Source organism: Pelobates fuscus, chromosome 6 (genome assembly GCF_036172605.1).
Source record: "Pelobates fuscus isolate aPelFus1 chromosome 6, aPelFus1.pri, whole genome shotgun sequence".
NCBI lineage: Eukaryota > Metazoa > Chordata > Amphibia > Anura > Pelobatidae > Pelobates > Pelobates fuscus.
In genome coordinates, this window is record NC_086322.1 from 102,445,175 (window position 1) to 102,461,117 (window position 15,943).

General features: G+C 44.3%; 1 protein-coding gene across 1 annotated transcript in view; it reads right to left on the reverse strand.

The window, feature by feature from the left end:
* The window catches only part of SNX25 (sorting nexin 25), a 200,037-nt gene extending 184,760 nt beyond the window's left edge, over positions 1 to 15,277 (reverse strand). The window contains exon 1 of the mRNA XM_063458117.1: positions 14,720 to 15,277. Coding sequence (XP_063314187.1) covers positions 14,720 to 15,193 — 474 coding nt within the window. The 5' untranslated portion in view covers positions 15,194 to 15,277. The remainder of the gene's footprint in view (positions 1 to 14,719) is intronic.
* Between the last annotated feature and the right edge of the window lie 666 nt (positions 15,278 to 15,943).

Here is a 15,943-nt window from a genome sequence, read left to right on the forward strand (position 1 = left end):
GAGCTTTCCATGTCCCTACCTAACAGAGCTTTCTATCTGACAATAACAGAGCTTTAACTATCAGCTCCACTCTCTATCACTTCTCTACCATGAGGAGTGATAGAAAATGGCTGACGGCAGGGCGGGCTCTCTCACGGACAAGCCAAGTCTAAGTGGCTGGCTGATGGCATGGCGGGCGGCGGGGCGGGCTGTGAAGATTTTCCCTTTGTATTCCCTTTGTATTCACTTTACATAATCACCAAGTGTTTCACTTTTTATTTGTGTATTGGTTTTCTATATTAGAGAATTATTTTCATTATTTTTTTTTCTTTTTTGATGTTTGTATGGATCAAAATATAAATAACAGGTAACACGCTAAGAAATTGTTGAAGGGAGCTCTTCACCTTTCTTGAAAATTACACCATTAAATAAAACATTGAAAATCACCTATTTTCTTTTTTTTTTCTTTCCCATAGACTGACATTGTAAATCTTTATTTTTTGCGTGCGGTGGAAAGAACAAACATGTTGGTAATTCCGCATAAGTGTGAACATGGCTCATAAAAATTTTCAACATGGTATATACTGGTGAGGAACAATTCGCACATTTTTTAAAATTTAGTGGTCTGAAAAGTTGTATCGAGGGCCTTAACTGGTGAGAGTGTAGGGGAATATATACCCGTCTATGTGTGCCAGCGCGAGTACTTTGGAGACATCTAGCTGGTGGGGCGTGTAGCGTCCGGTATGCCTTTCCCTGTGTAGGTCAAATCCCACCCGATCCCTGATATCTGTGTAAGAATGATGCTCCATATGGGGTCCAGGGCTAGGGTTATCGCCTGGACCGGAGGTGCGCTGTGTGGCATGGCTATTTACGGTGATGAAGGTGGCTATGTGTAAGCGCGAGGTAACGAGTGTTCGAGTCTAGTAGATGTCTAGGTGAGTGGGAGGTGAGTAAAAGCCTCTGTGTGGGGTCATTAGAGTATCTATTATGTAGAGCTCCCTTGCTTGAAATGCCCTGTTACCCTAGGGCGGGGGGGGGGGTGGGGGGGAGAGGGTCACCAGGGCCAGTTGGTGAAGCCTCCCACGGGTCATTATCTTATTGCAACTAAAAAGGAGGTGGACCAGAAATATAGAGGTCTGCAAACATTGCTAACTTTGTTATTGAGAGAGTCCAATAATAGTCCAAGGGTCTCAGACCCGGCGTGGTATTTCAGGTCTTGGTGTCTCCACGGGGTCTTGTTGCTGCCGTTGTTGGCACCTCCACACTCCTGGGTCGGTGGCCTGGTTGCGGCGGTGAGGTTGTCGTCGGAGTTAGGAGTCCCAGTGTTGCCATTAGAGCAGGTCCATCGGAGGGGTCCATGACCTTATAGTGCTTGTTGTCTTTGGTAACCCACAGGGTTCCCGGAGTGGACCACTTGTAGGTGATGCCTGCTGCGTGGAGTGGTTTAGTAAGTGGTTGCATTTGCTTACGCCATAGAAGTGTGGCTCTGCTCAAGTCCTGGAAGAATGATAGTCGGCAACCCTCAAATTCCAGAGGTGTCTTTCCCTGTAGCGCTGCTAAGAGTCCTAGCTTGTCTGACATGGACTGGCACCGTAGTATGATGTCTCGTGGGGCTGCAGTAGGTGCTTGCGGGGATTTCGCAATTCTATATATTCCATCGAATAGGAAGGTTTTAGCTTGTCTGGCCGGGAGTAGTGCGGCTACGAGGCGTCTGATGAAATGTGGTAGTTCCTCCAACAGTACGGATTCCTGCACCCCCCTGATTTTGACGTTTTTGCGTCTCCCCCTGTCGTCCAGCAGGTTGACTTGTCTAGATAGGGTAGTCTGAGTGGTGTGCATTTTTTGTACTTTCTCCTCCAGCTCTTGTAAGCCCTGTTGTAAGGTCCCCACTACCGTTTCGGTGGCTTGTGTACGTGCTGTCACTGCAAGCACATCACCTTTCAGCGCTGCCAGGTCAGCCTCCCACATTTGCTTGAGGTTCTGCTGTAGGCCTGTCAGCATAGCCTGGATATCGCTCCTGGATGCTGGGGCATTTTCCTCTGTTACCCGTGAGTGAGCTGGGTGACAGGGAGTGAGTGGTGGGCTATCTGTTGGGTCTTCCTCCTCTGAGGGTGGTGGTGAAGCGTCTCGTTGAGACGTGGGCCGCGTTGCGCCTGGGGCCTGTAGCATCTGGCTTATGTCGCGCTGTGGCTTAGGGGTATGTGTGGGTAGCTTCTGAGATTTGCGCCCCATCTCACCTGTGTGTGGCAGGTTAAGGTACCAGTCGTCTAGGTCTGGTGCTCCCCAGGGCCAAACTCCTTCCCCTGAGTCTCTCTGCCGTCCGCCCGCGTGGTAGGCCTTGCCGCCTCGGCGTCGTGTTTTTGAGCCGGGCGTGTGGAAGAACGGCATCGGCAGTGTCGGCTGTCTGTCCCGGACTCAGACCGAGATTCTGCGACCCAGGTTGGTGTCGGATGCCCTCAGATTGGCCGGATTGTAGAAATCCGAGCGGGAGCTGCAGCGATGTGCGACCACTCGCTTCCGTTGTCAGGCCCCGCCCCCCGAAAATCACCTATTTTCTTTTACATTTATAGTAAACATTTAGCAAATTGCATCACAATTGAGTTCAGTCCAGGCAGATAATGCAAATGAGGAAGAGAAAACATTGTTTAATTTCTCCTCTTCTCTCTATAAAACAGAGCTTAAAAACAACAACTAACAGGGAGCCAAGATGGCGACATACTGTTACACAATAAATAGGTGTCGATTTCTACATCAAATTTAATTTAACACAACTCGCAAATAATATTTGATAAACATAGGTGATTCGTAAATGTCATACTAAAAATCTTGGGAAGTGGCATAAACTTATTTAAAATTATAGCCTTTCAGTGTTTTGCACTTTACAGTGACTAGTAGCCTTGCATTCTATAGAAACCACAATCGAACTGACTAAAAACCATCATGATTTCTTTTGGCTGAGATATGGGTATTTCTAAGGAAAAACAAAAATAGCATGTTTACTGTTCACCATAGTATAGTTCAGTGAAATTATCAGGCTACAAACTATTCTCCATCATACTGACACACTCACATGTACATATACACATCCCCCCAATCTAAAACATCCATACATATACTCACACATGCACACATGTATATAGTCACATACTTAACCTCACACATGTAAACATATATGCACACTGCCTTTTGCACATACCTCCCAAAGCCGTGTATGGTATGTGATCAAGTGGGACTTGGGTGGAAAGAATGCAACTTGCGGCCAATAAAGGGCTAAAAAACCCTTGTAGCACCCACTTAATTCCAGCACAGAGGGTTGGCGCTCCGCCTCATCTGACATCAGACGGAAGGGGTATTGCGCATGCAAGTCGAGCGCATTAGGACCTCCCTATAAGAAAGCATTGATGGACGTCCAGAGTTAGATGATCAAGTCCAGCGTCTGATTGATAGCCTCTAGAGGCAGTCTTAATCCTGCTATGTAATCATTGCTGTTTCTCTGAAACTGTAATGTTGACATTACAGGGTTAAGGGGACCGGGGCATTGTAGCCAGACCACTTTAATATACAATCCCTTAGCTAACTTTTTATTAGCTATTGGCAGTTCCTCTTTGTACTCCTCACTTTGCTACCTGCCTGCTGGCTAACAGGAATGTGATAGCTGCAGCAGTACGCATGTTGTACTCCACCGCATGATCTAGGCACAATGGTCACATTGCCTCTGGGACCCCATATGACACTACTCATCCCAGCTGGGCCTGCTGCATTACCACAGGCACAGACACACTTTCAAACAGAAAGCTTCAGGAAATGTGACAGACTGTACAGACACTCATATATATTAACCTAGGCAAGTTTAGTTTATGTTAACCCCTTAAGGACACAGCTTCAAAACCTTGTCATATCCTTAAGGATACAAGCCATTTTTGCATTTTTTTGCTGTTTGTGTTAAACGCAATTTGCATCTCTGTCATTTATTGCACCAACACATATTATATACCGTTTTTAGAGGGCAAGCAGGGCTTTAATTTTATGTCACATATACGTAAATAAATTAATTCTCTCTCTCTATATATATATATATATATATATATATATATATATATATATATATATATATATATATATATATATATATATATATATATTATTTATTTTCACAGTTTTGGCAATACAGTAATAGCGTATGCTTAATATGTCCAGCTTAGGAAAAAAGTTATTTGGAGTAAAGGGGGGTGTTTTATTTTTCGTTTGTTTGTTTTTTCCTTTTTAAAACATTATTAAAACATTTTTTTAAACTTTTAAAAAACTTTTTAACCCCTTGAGGACACATGACATGTCTGACATGTCATGATTCCTTTTTATTCCAGAAGTTTGGTCCTTAAGGGGTTAAAGCTTTTTTAAAACCTTTTTTAACTGTCACCTCTAGCTAACCTAACACCAAAATCCCCACTAACTTCCGACCACCCCAGCTAGCTAAATATATAATTTAAAATATTTAAAATTAATGAAAATAAATTTAACCCCTGAGGTTTTTAACAAAAAATAAATAAAATGAGGTTTTATTAAAGCAGGGAAAAGGAGGGGGGGGGGGGAGGGATTTTACTTTAACTTTATTTGTATTTTTTACATGGAGAAGCAGATCATCACTGATCTGTGGAAGAGCAGGGAGGAGGATCGTGAGTCCCTGCAGCACATGTGCACGCTGTGACAGCCTGTCAGAGCGATCACAGCTGCAGGGACAGCGCGATCTGGTGCTCCCTGTCTGCCTCGAATACCGAGGAGTGTTAAACCCGCGATTGCGGCAATCTGGGGTTAACTTTAGTAAATTATGGAAATTTTCCGTCAAGGATCCTTAACACAAGGACTGTCAGGGTACCTGTTGTCTCTACCTCAGAGGAGGTGAGACACTTAGAATTCCGCCCTCTCAGAGGGGCTGACTCACTCGTTCCTCGCAGTCCTCTCGGCCGTTTACACGCCGGACGCCTCTGATCCGCCTCCTTTTATGACGCGGCTCTAGTAGCCGACGTCATGACGACTATCCGTTCCGACCTGTCAATCAAGTCCTGAGCACGAATCAGGACTCGTCGGGGGCGTGATCATCTATTTAGAACCAGGGTATAAAATAAGGTTTTGTGTATTGGTTCATTGCCCTGTCGTGGTTCTAGCTAGTCTAGTCACTCAGCGCTCTTATTTCTATTTGTCTCTTTGGTTCTGACCCGGCTCGTATTATTTCTACCCTGCTTACCTCTATTACCTTTTTGACCCGGCTTGTCTCTCGTTTACCTGCTCTCTCGTTCCCTCGACCTCGGCTTGTCTCTAGACCATTCTTTGCTTACTCCTTACGTTAGTCCGGCCATTCTAAGGTCCGGTATACGTAACTTCTCCTGTTTGTACTCTGCGTGTTGGATCCCTGTCCCGATCCTGACAAGGACAAGCTTGACAGAAAATTTCCGTCTTTGGTTGGGAAGAAGTTAAAGAACAGCTCAGCAAGTGCTGTAAAATGAAATATTGCTGGCAAGTTCAATTGTTATGCCAACATATTTTTTAAAGGACAATGAACTGTAATGAATTATGTGAAATCTGAAATACTGAACCATGCATTAAAGGAAGACTATAACGTTAGGAATACAAATATGTATTCCTAACGCTATAGAGCCTGCCCGTTCCGCAGCGAATAAAATGGTTAATTAATTAGGCACTGGTGACCTCTCGTCCTCCATTGACGTCGGCTCCCAAGTGGAGCTGGATGCGCATGCAGGCGTGGTCAGAGGTGCGCGCACACATTCAAACCCGCCCATAGGAAAGCATTACTCAATGCTTTCCTATGGGGATCTTTTTTACGCTGGACTCCAGCGTCAAAAAAGTGAGATTGACTCAGTGTAAATCGCAAAAGCGCCACTAGAGGCTGGATTAACCCTGCAGAGTAAACATAGCAGTTTCTCTGAAACTGCTATGTTTTTAACTGCAAGGTTAAAACTAGGGGGCCCTGGCACCCAGACTACTTTATTGAGCTGAAGTTGTCTGGGTGCCTATAATGGTCTTTAATATCAAAGACACATATTTGTGAGATATTATTGAAGGTGATAAATGTGTAAGATTTTTAATGTTATTTCCTCCAAGGGATATTAACACCTAGTAAACAAAATAAAAGAACACAAATAGATACTGGCAAAATTGGTGTTATCGAGGAAGAAAAAAAAAAAAAAAAAGGCCACACTAAACCATGTGACTAAACAAAAATAAAATGTAGTTTACCACAGGTGCAATTTCAATGCATAATAATGGTCAATTTTATTTTACTTTCATAAGAACGCTTAAAATACTGGCTATGTTTAAGAATATGTGTGGCAAATCCTGTTGGATCCCCTCCATCTTTTCATCAAAAGACTATTTTACTACCCCTTGGACACATTCCTCCTCCCCCCCATGCTAAACACCCGAGAGCGCCTCTCCCAATGGCTGGCCAATGAGCCGCGAGAACTTTGGACTTCGTAGTAATTCTATGGAACTTTAGCTTGGTTGTGTCTACTCGCATTGGCTGGCTAACTGCTACCTCAGTCTTGTCCCCACTTTCTGACCAACCAGGAGAGCGCTATTTGAACGGGAGGTACTAGGGACTGAAAGTAACAATTGCTCCCTGAGAGCCATGGGAGCCACCCTTTGTTCATCTGCAGGAGGTCTCGATATTTGACCGGCCTAAGGGACATTTACTCTGGAATGCTTTTCGGCATGCACCTTGTTAGCGCCTGGTCAAATCTTTACCCTGGTGGTGATTTGTTTATTCTCCATGGATGCAGGCACTATATTGCCAACTTGGGCATTCAGATCAGAGCTATCTGGGTATAAATTAGGTGCTGATTTTCCTGCTTGTTTTCATGTTTTTTTTTTTATATATTGTGTTGTATGCGGGCAGTGGCGGAACTACCGCTGTCCCAAGGGTTGCAGCTGCAACCGGGCCCGTCATTTCAGGGGGCCGGCCACCCTACAGACCCCTGCCATGTGTTATGGCCCCAGCCCGCGTGGTATAACTGCCGGGGCTGGACTACACCTCCCATGATGCTTTACCAGCATTATGGGTGTAAAAGCATTTTGGGGGATGTAGTCCACAAAATCTGGAGTGCTGAAGGTTGCCTATCCCTGTCCTATACTTACACTATTCAGGCCTCTGACTGGTTCACTGGAAACAGCTTTTCAGAGGGTATTGGCTATTTACCTAACATAAGTAACCCAACAAGCACCTCCCCTGAGTTTATGATGTGTGGAAGCAACAAACTTATATTAATGACTCCTTGTTCAGCAATTCAAGCAAATGACATGCAAATGAGTATTATAATAACAAAATTGGAAATGCAACTATACACATTCACATTAGACCAGAATGTTCTATTTGAACATCTTAGAGAAAAATATACACATACCAATGTCAATGTGGAACACAGAGTAACAACAAATGTTACCTATTATAATCACTGCACTATAAAGGGGGGTCAAACAGAAAGGGACCATAATGACTCAAGTTAAAGAACCAGAACATTTCATCTCAAAGAAGTAGTCTAGGTACAGCAGCCCTGTTATTTTAACCAGGCAATGTAAAACAGTTTAGTAGAAACTGTAATGTTTCCAGTGTAGGGCTGTCTTTTTTTTTTTCATTTTGACAATTTTTATTTTCTTAAGTATCCATGGGGTACAAAAGGCAAGAGGGGTAGGGTTAGTGGTAGCTTTAACAACATTACAGTTTTAGTCAGTACAATGCAGTGTTATACATGCTTATTCGTCAATACGTGTTACATCCGAATGTGGTGTTTAACTGGCAACACTGTCTATTCATTGATGATTATGTGGCTTTGATCTGCCTTACTTCTTCTATCGTCTGTTTGTGCTCCGTTATGGGAGTCCCCTTGTTTCAGAATGTACTGGTAAAAGCATGGGTGTTATATGTGGTATGGATACCAAATGGAAGGGAAGGCGGGAAGGGAGAATTGTACCACATTCCTCGTCAACCCCAGAGAGTATGTCCTGACAGGCCTCCTTTAACGTTTGGCCTTGCTCGGTCCCTTTGCGTTACCCATTGCATGTTGTTGGTGCTTTGTCTCTCTGTCTGGGTGGCTAGTGAGTAGTCTATCTGTCTCCCCTTGGTAGTGTTGGGTGTCAACTGACACAACTATGTACATTGTTGGTGTCCGCGTCCCTGTTCCTCTCCCTCAGGGGTATTGTGTGAGCTTTCAGATTTAATCCAGTTTCTCCCCTCTCACCACGCGTTATTCCTGCTTCCTACAGATGTGTCTTATGGTGTGCCGCTGCCTCCCCGTTCTCCTCTGTTTCTCTCCAGGAATATTTCCCACTCTTGTTTGGCTCTCGTTCTATAATCTTGTAACTTATACCCTGTGTGTATCCTTGTCTCGTAATCTATATTCGTCGTGATTTGCTTAATCACTGTGTCTATGCCTGGGGTGTCTGTCTGTTTCCACGCCTTTGCGATGTGTAGGTTTGCTGCGATTAGTATGTGAAACATTATGAATGCTTGGGTTTTGGTGAGTTTCTCTAAGGTCATGAAAAGGAGTCCGCACTCAGGTTCTAGTTTCACTGTTTGGCGCATAGCGATCGAAATTATGTTGCCTACTTCCGCCCAGTATGCGGTGATATGGGGGCATGTCCACCATATGTGATACATCGTACCTTTCTCCCTCCCACATCTCCAGCAGTTCATAGACGTGTGAGGGTAGATAGTCGCTAGCCTAGCCGGCACCATGTACCATCTGTACTGTATTTTGCGCATCAGTTCTAAGTCGGAAGCGCATCTGGATCTGCCCTTGTGTGCTATGAATGCATTCTGCCAAAGTTCTGTTGTCGGCAGTGACACTAGGGGTTGCGTAAGTGTGAGCATGATGTCGTCCGCAAAGAGATTTGCTTTGTATTCGTTTCCCCCCATTCTCACACCGTGTATGGAAGTGTTCTCTCATTTTTATCGCCAGGGGCTCCAGTGCTAGCACATATAATAATGGGGAGAGGGGGCATCCCTGTCTCGTCCCGTTGGTGAGTTTAAAGGGATCTGACAGGAATCCCGAATTCAGCACCTGCGCTGTTGGTGCACTGTATAAGGCCTTTATTACTGCCACTATCCCATCCGGGATTCCAAATCTCTTTAGGACCGCCTGGAGGAATCCCCAGTGCAGACGGTCGAAGGCCTTTTCTGCATCTAGGGAGACCAGTATCCCTCCCTCGCCTTGTGTGTGTATTTTGTGCAGTATAGTTATGACCTTCCTGGTGTTGTCCGACCTTTGCCTCCCCTTGACAAACCCCACCTGATCATTGTGCACCATGTGCGGCAGCACAGATCCTAACCTCGTGGCGTATATTTTTGCAAGTAACTTTGCATCTGTGTTGAGAAGCGATATGGGCCTAAAGTTCTGTAGTGCTGTGTTTTGTTTGGTTTTGTTTTGGGAGTGTAACTATGTGTGCTAATAAGATTTATTTGGGAAAAGACTGGGTGGCTATTGCTTCATTGAAGGTTTTAACCAGTTGAGGTGCCAGGGTCTCTCTGAACTTTTTATAATAGGTGTTGTTAAGGCCATCTGGGCCTGGGGATTTCCCGTTTGGCAATGATTTTATCGTGTCGATCATTTCTTGGTTCGTGATCGGGTTGCTAAGTGTATTTGGTTGTAATTGTGCAGTGTAGGGCTGTCTTTTTGACAGCCACTAGAGGGATTTCTGCTGCACTGCCGGATGAAAACTAGTCGTGATGCGGCAGTTGATAGGAGTGTATTGAATTCAATGCTTCCCAATGAGAAGAAATGAAGGTGCGCCCGACACTCGCCACACATGCATATCAGGTCCCTGATAATGTTGCAGGTGGCAGGCAGGTGAGCAACAACTTGTGCCCCTGGTGACAACAAAAGGGGCAAGTCAGTCTGGAGTGAGTGCATGCCAGGCTGACTACCAGCATCCTTCAAGAGGCAGCAATAGCGTTAGCTCAGTGGAGCTAAACTCAAGAGGCAGCAATAGATAAGGGACTTCCCAACAATATAATTATATAAATATTTAAGGTATATAGAAAATGTACAATAGCAGTTCTATTTCCTAGCCTATGCAGGCATTATACATGTATTTGAGCGATAAGGGTATAGCCATAGAGTGGATAGGGTCAAACCTCCAACATAAACCACTTTTCCATTAAGGGATCACAAGCACATTACCACTCTGTGGTCCTTCACATGCCAAGCTTATTCATGCAAAACCCACAGACACCTATGTATCTGGTTGCGGTGTTTTCTCCTTGCAAACATATAAGGCTTGAAAATAAAAATAATTGGAACGTCTCATGTTTAATTAAGAGAGGGAGCACTAGAAATAGGTTCAATATTTCTCCATGGAAACCATGAAATTTCCTGGAAATGGCAAAGCTTAGAGGTGGCATGTCCTGTAACTCCTTCTGATAGACCTACACAGCCCTGCTACTTTAGGAGTTAAATTGGATTTCAAAACAAGTAACTTTTTTTTTTCATCCTGTTTTCATATGTATGGGATACATGTGCCTATATACAAGTGTACAATGGCCCTGCAATTTGGTTGCTATTATTATGATATACTAATAAAAAACAAACCAACATTTCTAAAAGTCTGTGTAATGAGGGTGGTAATAATACAGAACCATTCCCAAGAAATGTTCTTCTAGGGAGAGGCAATTAAGTTTTACCCACTTCATTATTGTCAGAGTTTGAAATTACTCATTCATGCAGGGATAGCAGTCTGCAGGTACGCATAACTCACAAATAAGACAAATTACAATTGAGCTTACACCTAACAAGAATAACTGTTGTTTGACATACAAGAATTACCCAGAACTATGTGGTCTTTCTTTTTGACACAAGAATACCTCTTAATTACTAGTTACATTTTACTGCAGTATTGGCACTTTGAGATAATAAGTTGGTTTTATGCTGAGGTTAAGGCACACTGGCTCAAAAGAGCTTGTTATTACTGCCCTATAACCTTCTTAAAATGTAGCAAGGCTAGATTTTGCAATAAACATTTTCAAAATAATTTATGCATCAACTGGTTTTGGTGACAGTAACGTCCAGGGGGACAGGTCTATAAACTTACAAAAAATATAGTTCAAAATAAATCCTAAAAAACACTTTTACCATCGGTCACTCTCCCACACAATTCCTCCAGCATAAACCCCACAAAACAGTTGCTATATACAAGAGCTGAACCCGTTTGATGTACCATCACATGACTATCTTGTAACATTGCTGCTGCCGGGCCACACAAACACAGTCCTTACCTACCACATGCACTCCCATTCCACCCCATCTAGTGATACATCAATATCTTGCTCCCATCTGGGATCCACCTATCTTTGAACCCCAACATGGACATGCCAGGCCAAGTCTGACAGTAGTATGTTTAAAAGGTAAGACAGTCCTAGCTCTCCTAACCTTAATTTTACAGAGAACGTGTTTCACACATTGTGGCCTCTAGTCACTCCATACAAAGTACTCTATGGAGCTGGTGGCTTTCAACAAATGAATAATGTCCCAGCCTAATACGAGTTGGTATGATAATGCAGAAGTATAAACTTTCAATTTACTATATTGATCAGACTGGAAAGATTGCCGGCGCACAACAGTGACGAGTGTCAGAACATTCTTAAACAGTCAAGGGGACTCCTAGCACCAAAATAACTATAATGTAGTAGTAATTATGTTGCTATCGTGGTGCCCTTTAAGGACTAAATATCTGACCACTAGAAGTTTATTACAGTCAGCAGTGCCTTCTTATAAACAGAGATGAAGTAAAATTATTCAGGGCATCGACACAATTTTGGCAACAGTCATCAGAAACAAAACACAACAGGCCAAGAATGAAGGATGAGGGATAAAATGAAGAGAGGTCATGGATGCCTGGAAGCATGAGATTAAAGGGACACTGTAGGCACCCAGGACCACTTCAGCTCATTATCTGGGTGCTGTGACCCTTTTGCACTTAGTGCTCCAATGTAAAACATTGCAGTTCCAGAGAACTGTAATTTTTACATTGCGGCTCTAAGTCTGCCCTCTGTGGCTGTCTAACAGACAGCCACTAGAGGGCTTCCGGAATCCAAATCGACCTTTGGTCAGTTATCGGATGCTGGACGTCCTCACGGACCTCCAGCATCAAATTTCCCTATAGGAAAGCATTGAATAATGCTTTCCTATGGGGAGGCATAGTGCGCGCACATGCCGCACATGCACATTAGGTCTCCTCTGCTGGCTGACGGCAGGGGAGGAGCATGGGCGTAGCCTGACACAGTGCCACGGGACATCGGTGCTGGATTCAGGTAAGTGGCTGAAGGGGTTTCAATCCATTCAGCGCTGCGGGAGGAGGACCCCGAGGGAGGCGGGAATCTATTAAACCTATAGTGCCAGGAAAACGGGTTTGTTTTCCTGGCACTATAGGATCCCTTTAAGTAAACAAGACAAACTGGCAGTATGGGGCTAAATCAATACTAGAAACGATGGAAGGAGATGTGAGTGACATAATATCCTCCACAGAAAAACACTGCAAGACGTCTCCTGCAGAATAATTAGCCACCTTAGTGAATGTTTATCTAATGGATAAGCAAGGCACAATATACAAAGAGTATACTCCAAGCACTATGACCATTTTAGTTATTTGAAGTAGTCATGGTGCCTGGAATCAGTATGCGCAGCTAAACACTTCCCATACTAAGTTTAACCCCTCTACTGCCGGATGTGGAGTGTCATTGGGATATCATTAGCTAGATCGGAAAAATAGTTGATGTAGGAGGATCAGGGTGCTGGGAGAACTTGACATTGGTGATGGTGTTTTAAGGTAAGATTTAAGGTAAGATTTTTGTGTGTGTGTGTGTGTGTGTGTAATTTGGTGGGGCAGATCAGCACAGTAAGGCTTACTTTAACCAAAACAGTGCGTTATGAAACATTTTCCTGGTTGGAGTAAACCTTCAACTGCAAAATGATATTCTCATCCCGAGAATGAATACCTTACTGGCCTTAGCCACTGCTGGTTGACATTGCACATTGTTGCATAGTTTGTGGTCTATAACAATAATATGTACTAGTACAGTACATATTATTTTCTGACATGCTACTCACATATCTGAAACTCCAAAAGGGCTGAAATCTGGCAGCACATGTTCCCCAACTTGTGGTTATTGTCAGACCAGAATTAAAAAGTTACAGATTCTTGCATTAAGGATCAAAATCAAAACAGGTTCCTTACCGAAACAAATTACACCACTCTCCATTCACGCTCTACAGCATTATATTACCTTTCCAACAAGTCAGACAGGAATGGTATGACACGTAATACACTTTGAGAGACAAATGAGGGCAAGTCATCTGTAAATCAATTTAAATTATTTAATAGAAGAGTAAATAAATTCAGAAATCTTTGTAATATTCTTAATTGTGAGTGGAGAAAGAGGTTTATGAAACAAGGATCATCAATCACCACAGTATTACTACCAGTTCAGCCTGGGGTCTAAAGCAACCACAGCTTTCAACACCATTTTTTAGGACACCCCTCCCCCATTGATTTCTTTTTATTTCTAAAAGCTGTGGTAAAGATAAGGCCCTTAGTAGCTTTTTTGGACTGCCCTGACCCATTTAGTCTACTCTAGAGCAAATTTGTGTCACTAATTCCTGTAAACTTATTAAAGCCAAATTGATGTTATTACAGCATATACTAATTATTTCAATGTCTCTGTTAGAAATACACACGAACCAACATGCTTGAAAGCACAGTCAATCATATCAATAACCAAAAATGTATTAATTCAATTTGTATATTATTTTTTTTTTAACATAAGGTACCACATGGAAAAACAACCAACCAGTCATCTCGGCGTGCATAGAATACGTGAAAACGTAAAAAAAATTCCCCCCCATTTGCAATACATTTATATGACTATCACTTTTTCCTATGGGATGGCCAGGTCTCACTGGCATGCTCTGACAACTATAGGATTAATGTCACTCTGACACTGTGCACACAGGGTCAATCCCTTTCCCTGCCAGTCAGCAGCACATTGCAGAGCAGTAAGCCAGGACTAATTGAATTAAAGCAGTTACAGCCTGGGAATCAGACAGCTGACAGGGTAGGATACTGGTAGGGAATGGGTATGAGGGTGCTGGCAGGAATTCAGAATGCTGGCAGGGCAGGGCGCTTATATGGAATGAGGTAATAGGGCATCATACAGCTAGTAGAGCAGGGTGCTGATAGGGCACCATACAGTTGGCAGAGCAGGATGCTGATGGGGAATGAGCTGATAGGGCATCATAGAGCAGGCAGGGTGCTGATAGGGCACTATATAGCTGGCAGGGCATGGTGCTGTTAGGGTACTATATAGATGGCAGGGCATGGTGCTGATAGGGCACTATACAGCTGGCCGGGCATGGTGCTGATAGAAAGCTGGCAGGGCATGGTGCTGATAGGGCACTATACAGCTGGCAGGGCATGGTGCCTATAGGGCACTATACAGTTGGCAGGGCAGGGTGCTGATAGGGCACTATACAGCTGGCAGGGCATGGTGCTGATAGGGCACTATACAGTTGGCAGGGCAGGGTGCCGATAGGGCACTATACAGCTGGCAGGGCATGGTGCTGATAGGGCACTATACAGCTGGCAGGGCATGGTGCTGATAGGGCACTATACAGCTGGCAGGGCATGGTGCTGATAGACAGCTGTCAGTGCTGCTATGGGCATGCTATGCTCTGCTTACCCCTCTCATGATGGCGCTCCTGGCACGGGTGAAGTCCGGGATGGCAGCTGGGCGGCCGGTGGCATAGAGGGCACCCAGTGAGCCCAGTATCAGTGCGCCCAGGGCACAGAGCAGATAGAGAGAGCCCCGCAGGAGCAGCACGGTGAGGCTGAGCTCCCCGCCGGCGGCCCCCCCGGGCTGTGCAGAATCCTGGCTCAGGTGTAGTAGAGACACGAGCAGCAGCCCGGACACGGCGGTCAGCATGAGGCGGGAGCCGGGAGCCGGGGGCACGGTGTAGGAGGGCCTGTGGGGGTGCGGGTAGGGCTCTCCATCCCCGGGGCTGTGAAGGCAGGAGGGCTCGCTCTTCAGGCCGTCATGGCTTCCCCGGGAGAGCGCCATACCGGCGGGGAGGCTGTCCGCCCCATGCTCCCGCTTCCTGCAGCACGGGAAGTCACTGCCGGCCGCCCCGGGGTCATGGCTGCCATGGGGATTCATGCTGCTCCCGCATCCCCCGTCACTGGCAGGATGTACATGTCGTCCCCGGGCCGGTGTGCAGCGGCGGCTCTCTGTGCAGGCTGCTCCCCCTGTCTCCTCCTCCCTAATCCCTCACTGCATCCCCCGCCCTGCCCTCTGCCAGCACTACCAGCAGGGCCGGGAGACTGCTCTGCTTCCTGATCATTACTATATTATTATTATTATTATTAGTATTAGTATTAACTGTGTGTAATGGGCAGAATAGACAGAGATACAGCTACATACATATCTATCTAATATCAGTCTATCTAGTAGTCTGTCTATCTATCTATCTATCTATCTCCATCTAATATCTATCTAATAGTCTGTCTCTATCTATTGATTTAATATCAGTCTATCTATCTAATATCAGTCTGTCTATCTAGCTATCTAATATCAGTCTATCTATCTATCTATCTAATATCAGTCTATCTATCTATCTAATATCTTTCTAATATCAGTCTGTCTATCTATCTATCTTCTATCTATCTATCTAATATCGATCTAATATCAGTCTGTATATCTATCGATCTAATATCAGTCTATCTATCTATCTATCTATCTAATATCAGTCTGTCTATCTATCTATCTAATATCAGTCTGTCTATCTATCTATCTAATATCAGTCTGTCTATCTATCTATCTAATATCAGTCTGTCTATCTATCTATCTAATATCAGTCTGTCTATCTATCTATCTAATATCAGTCTGTCTATCTATCTATTTAATATG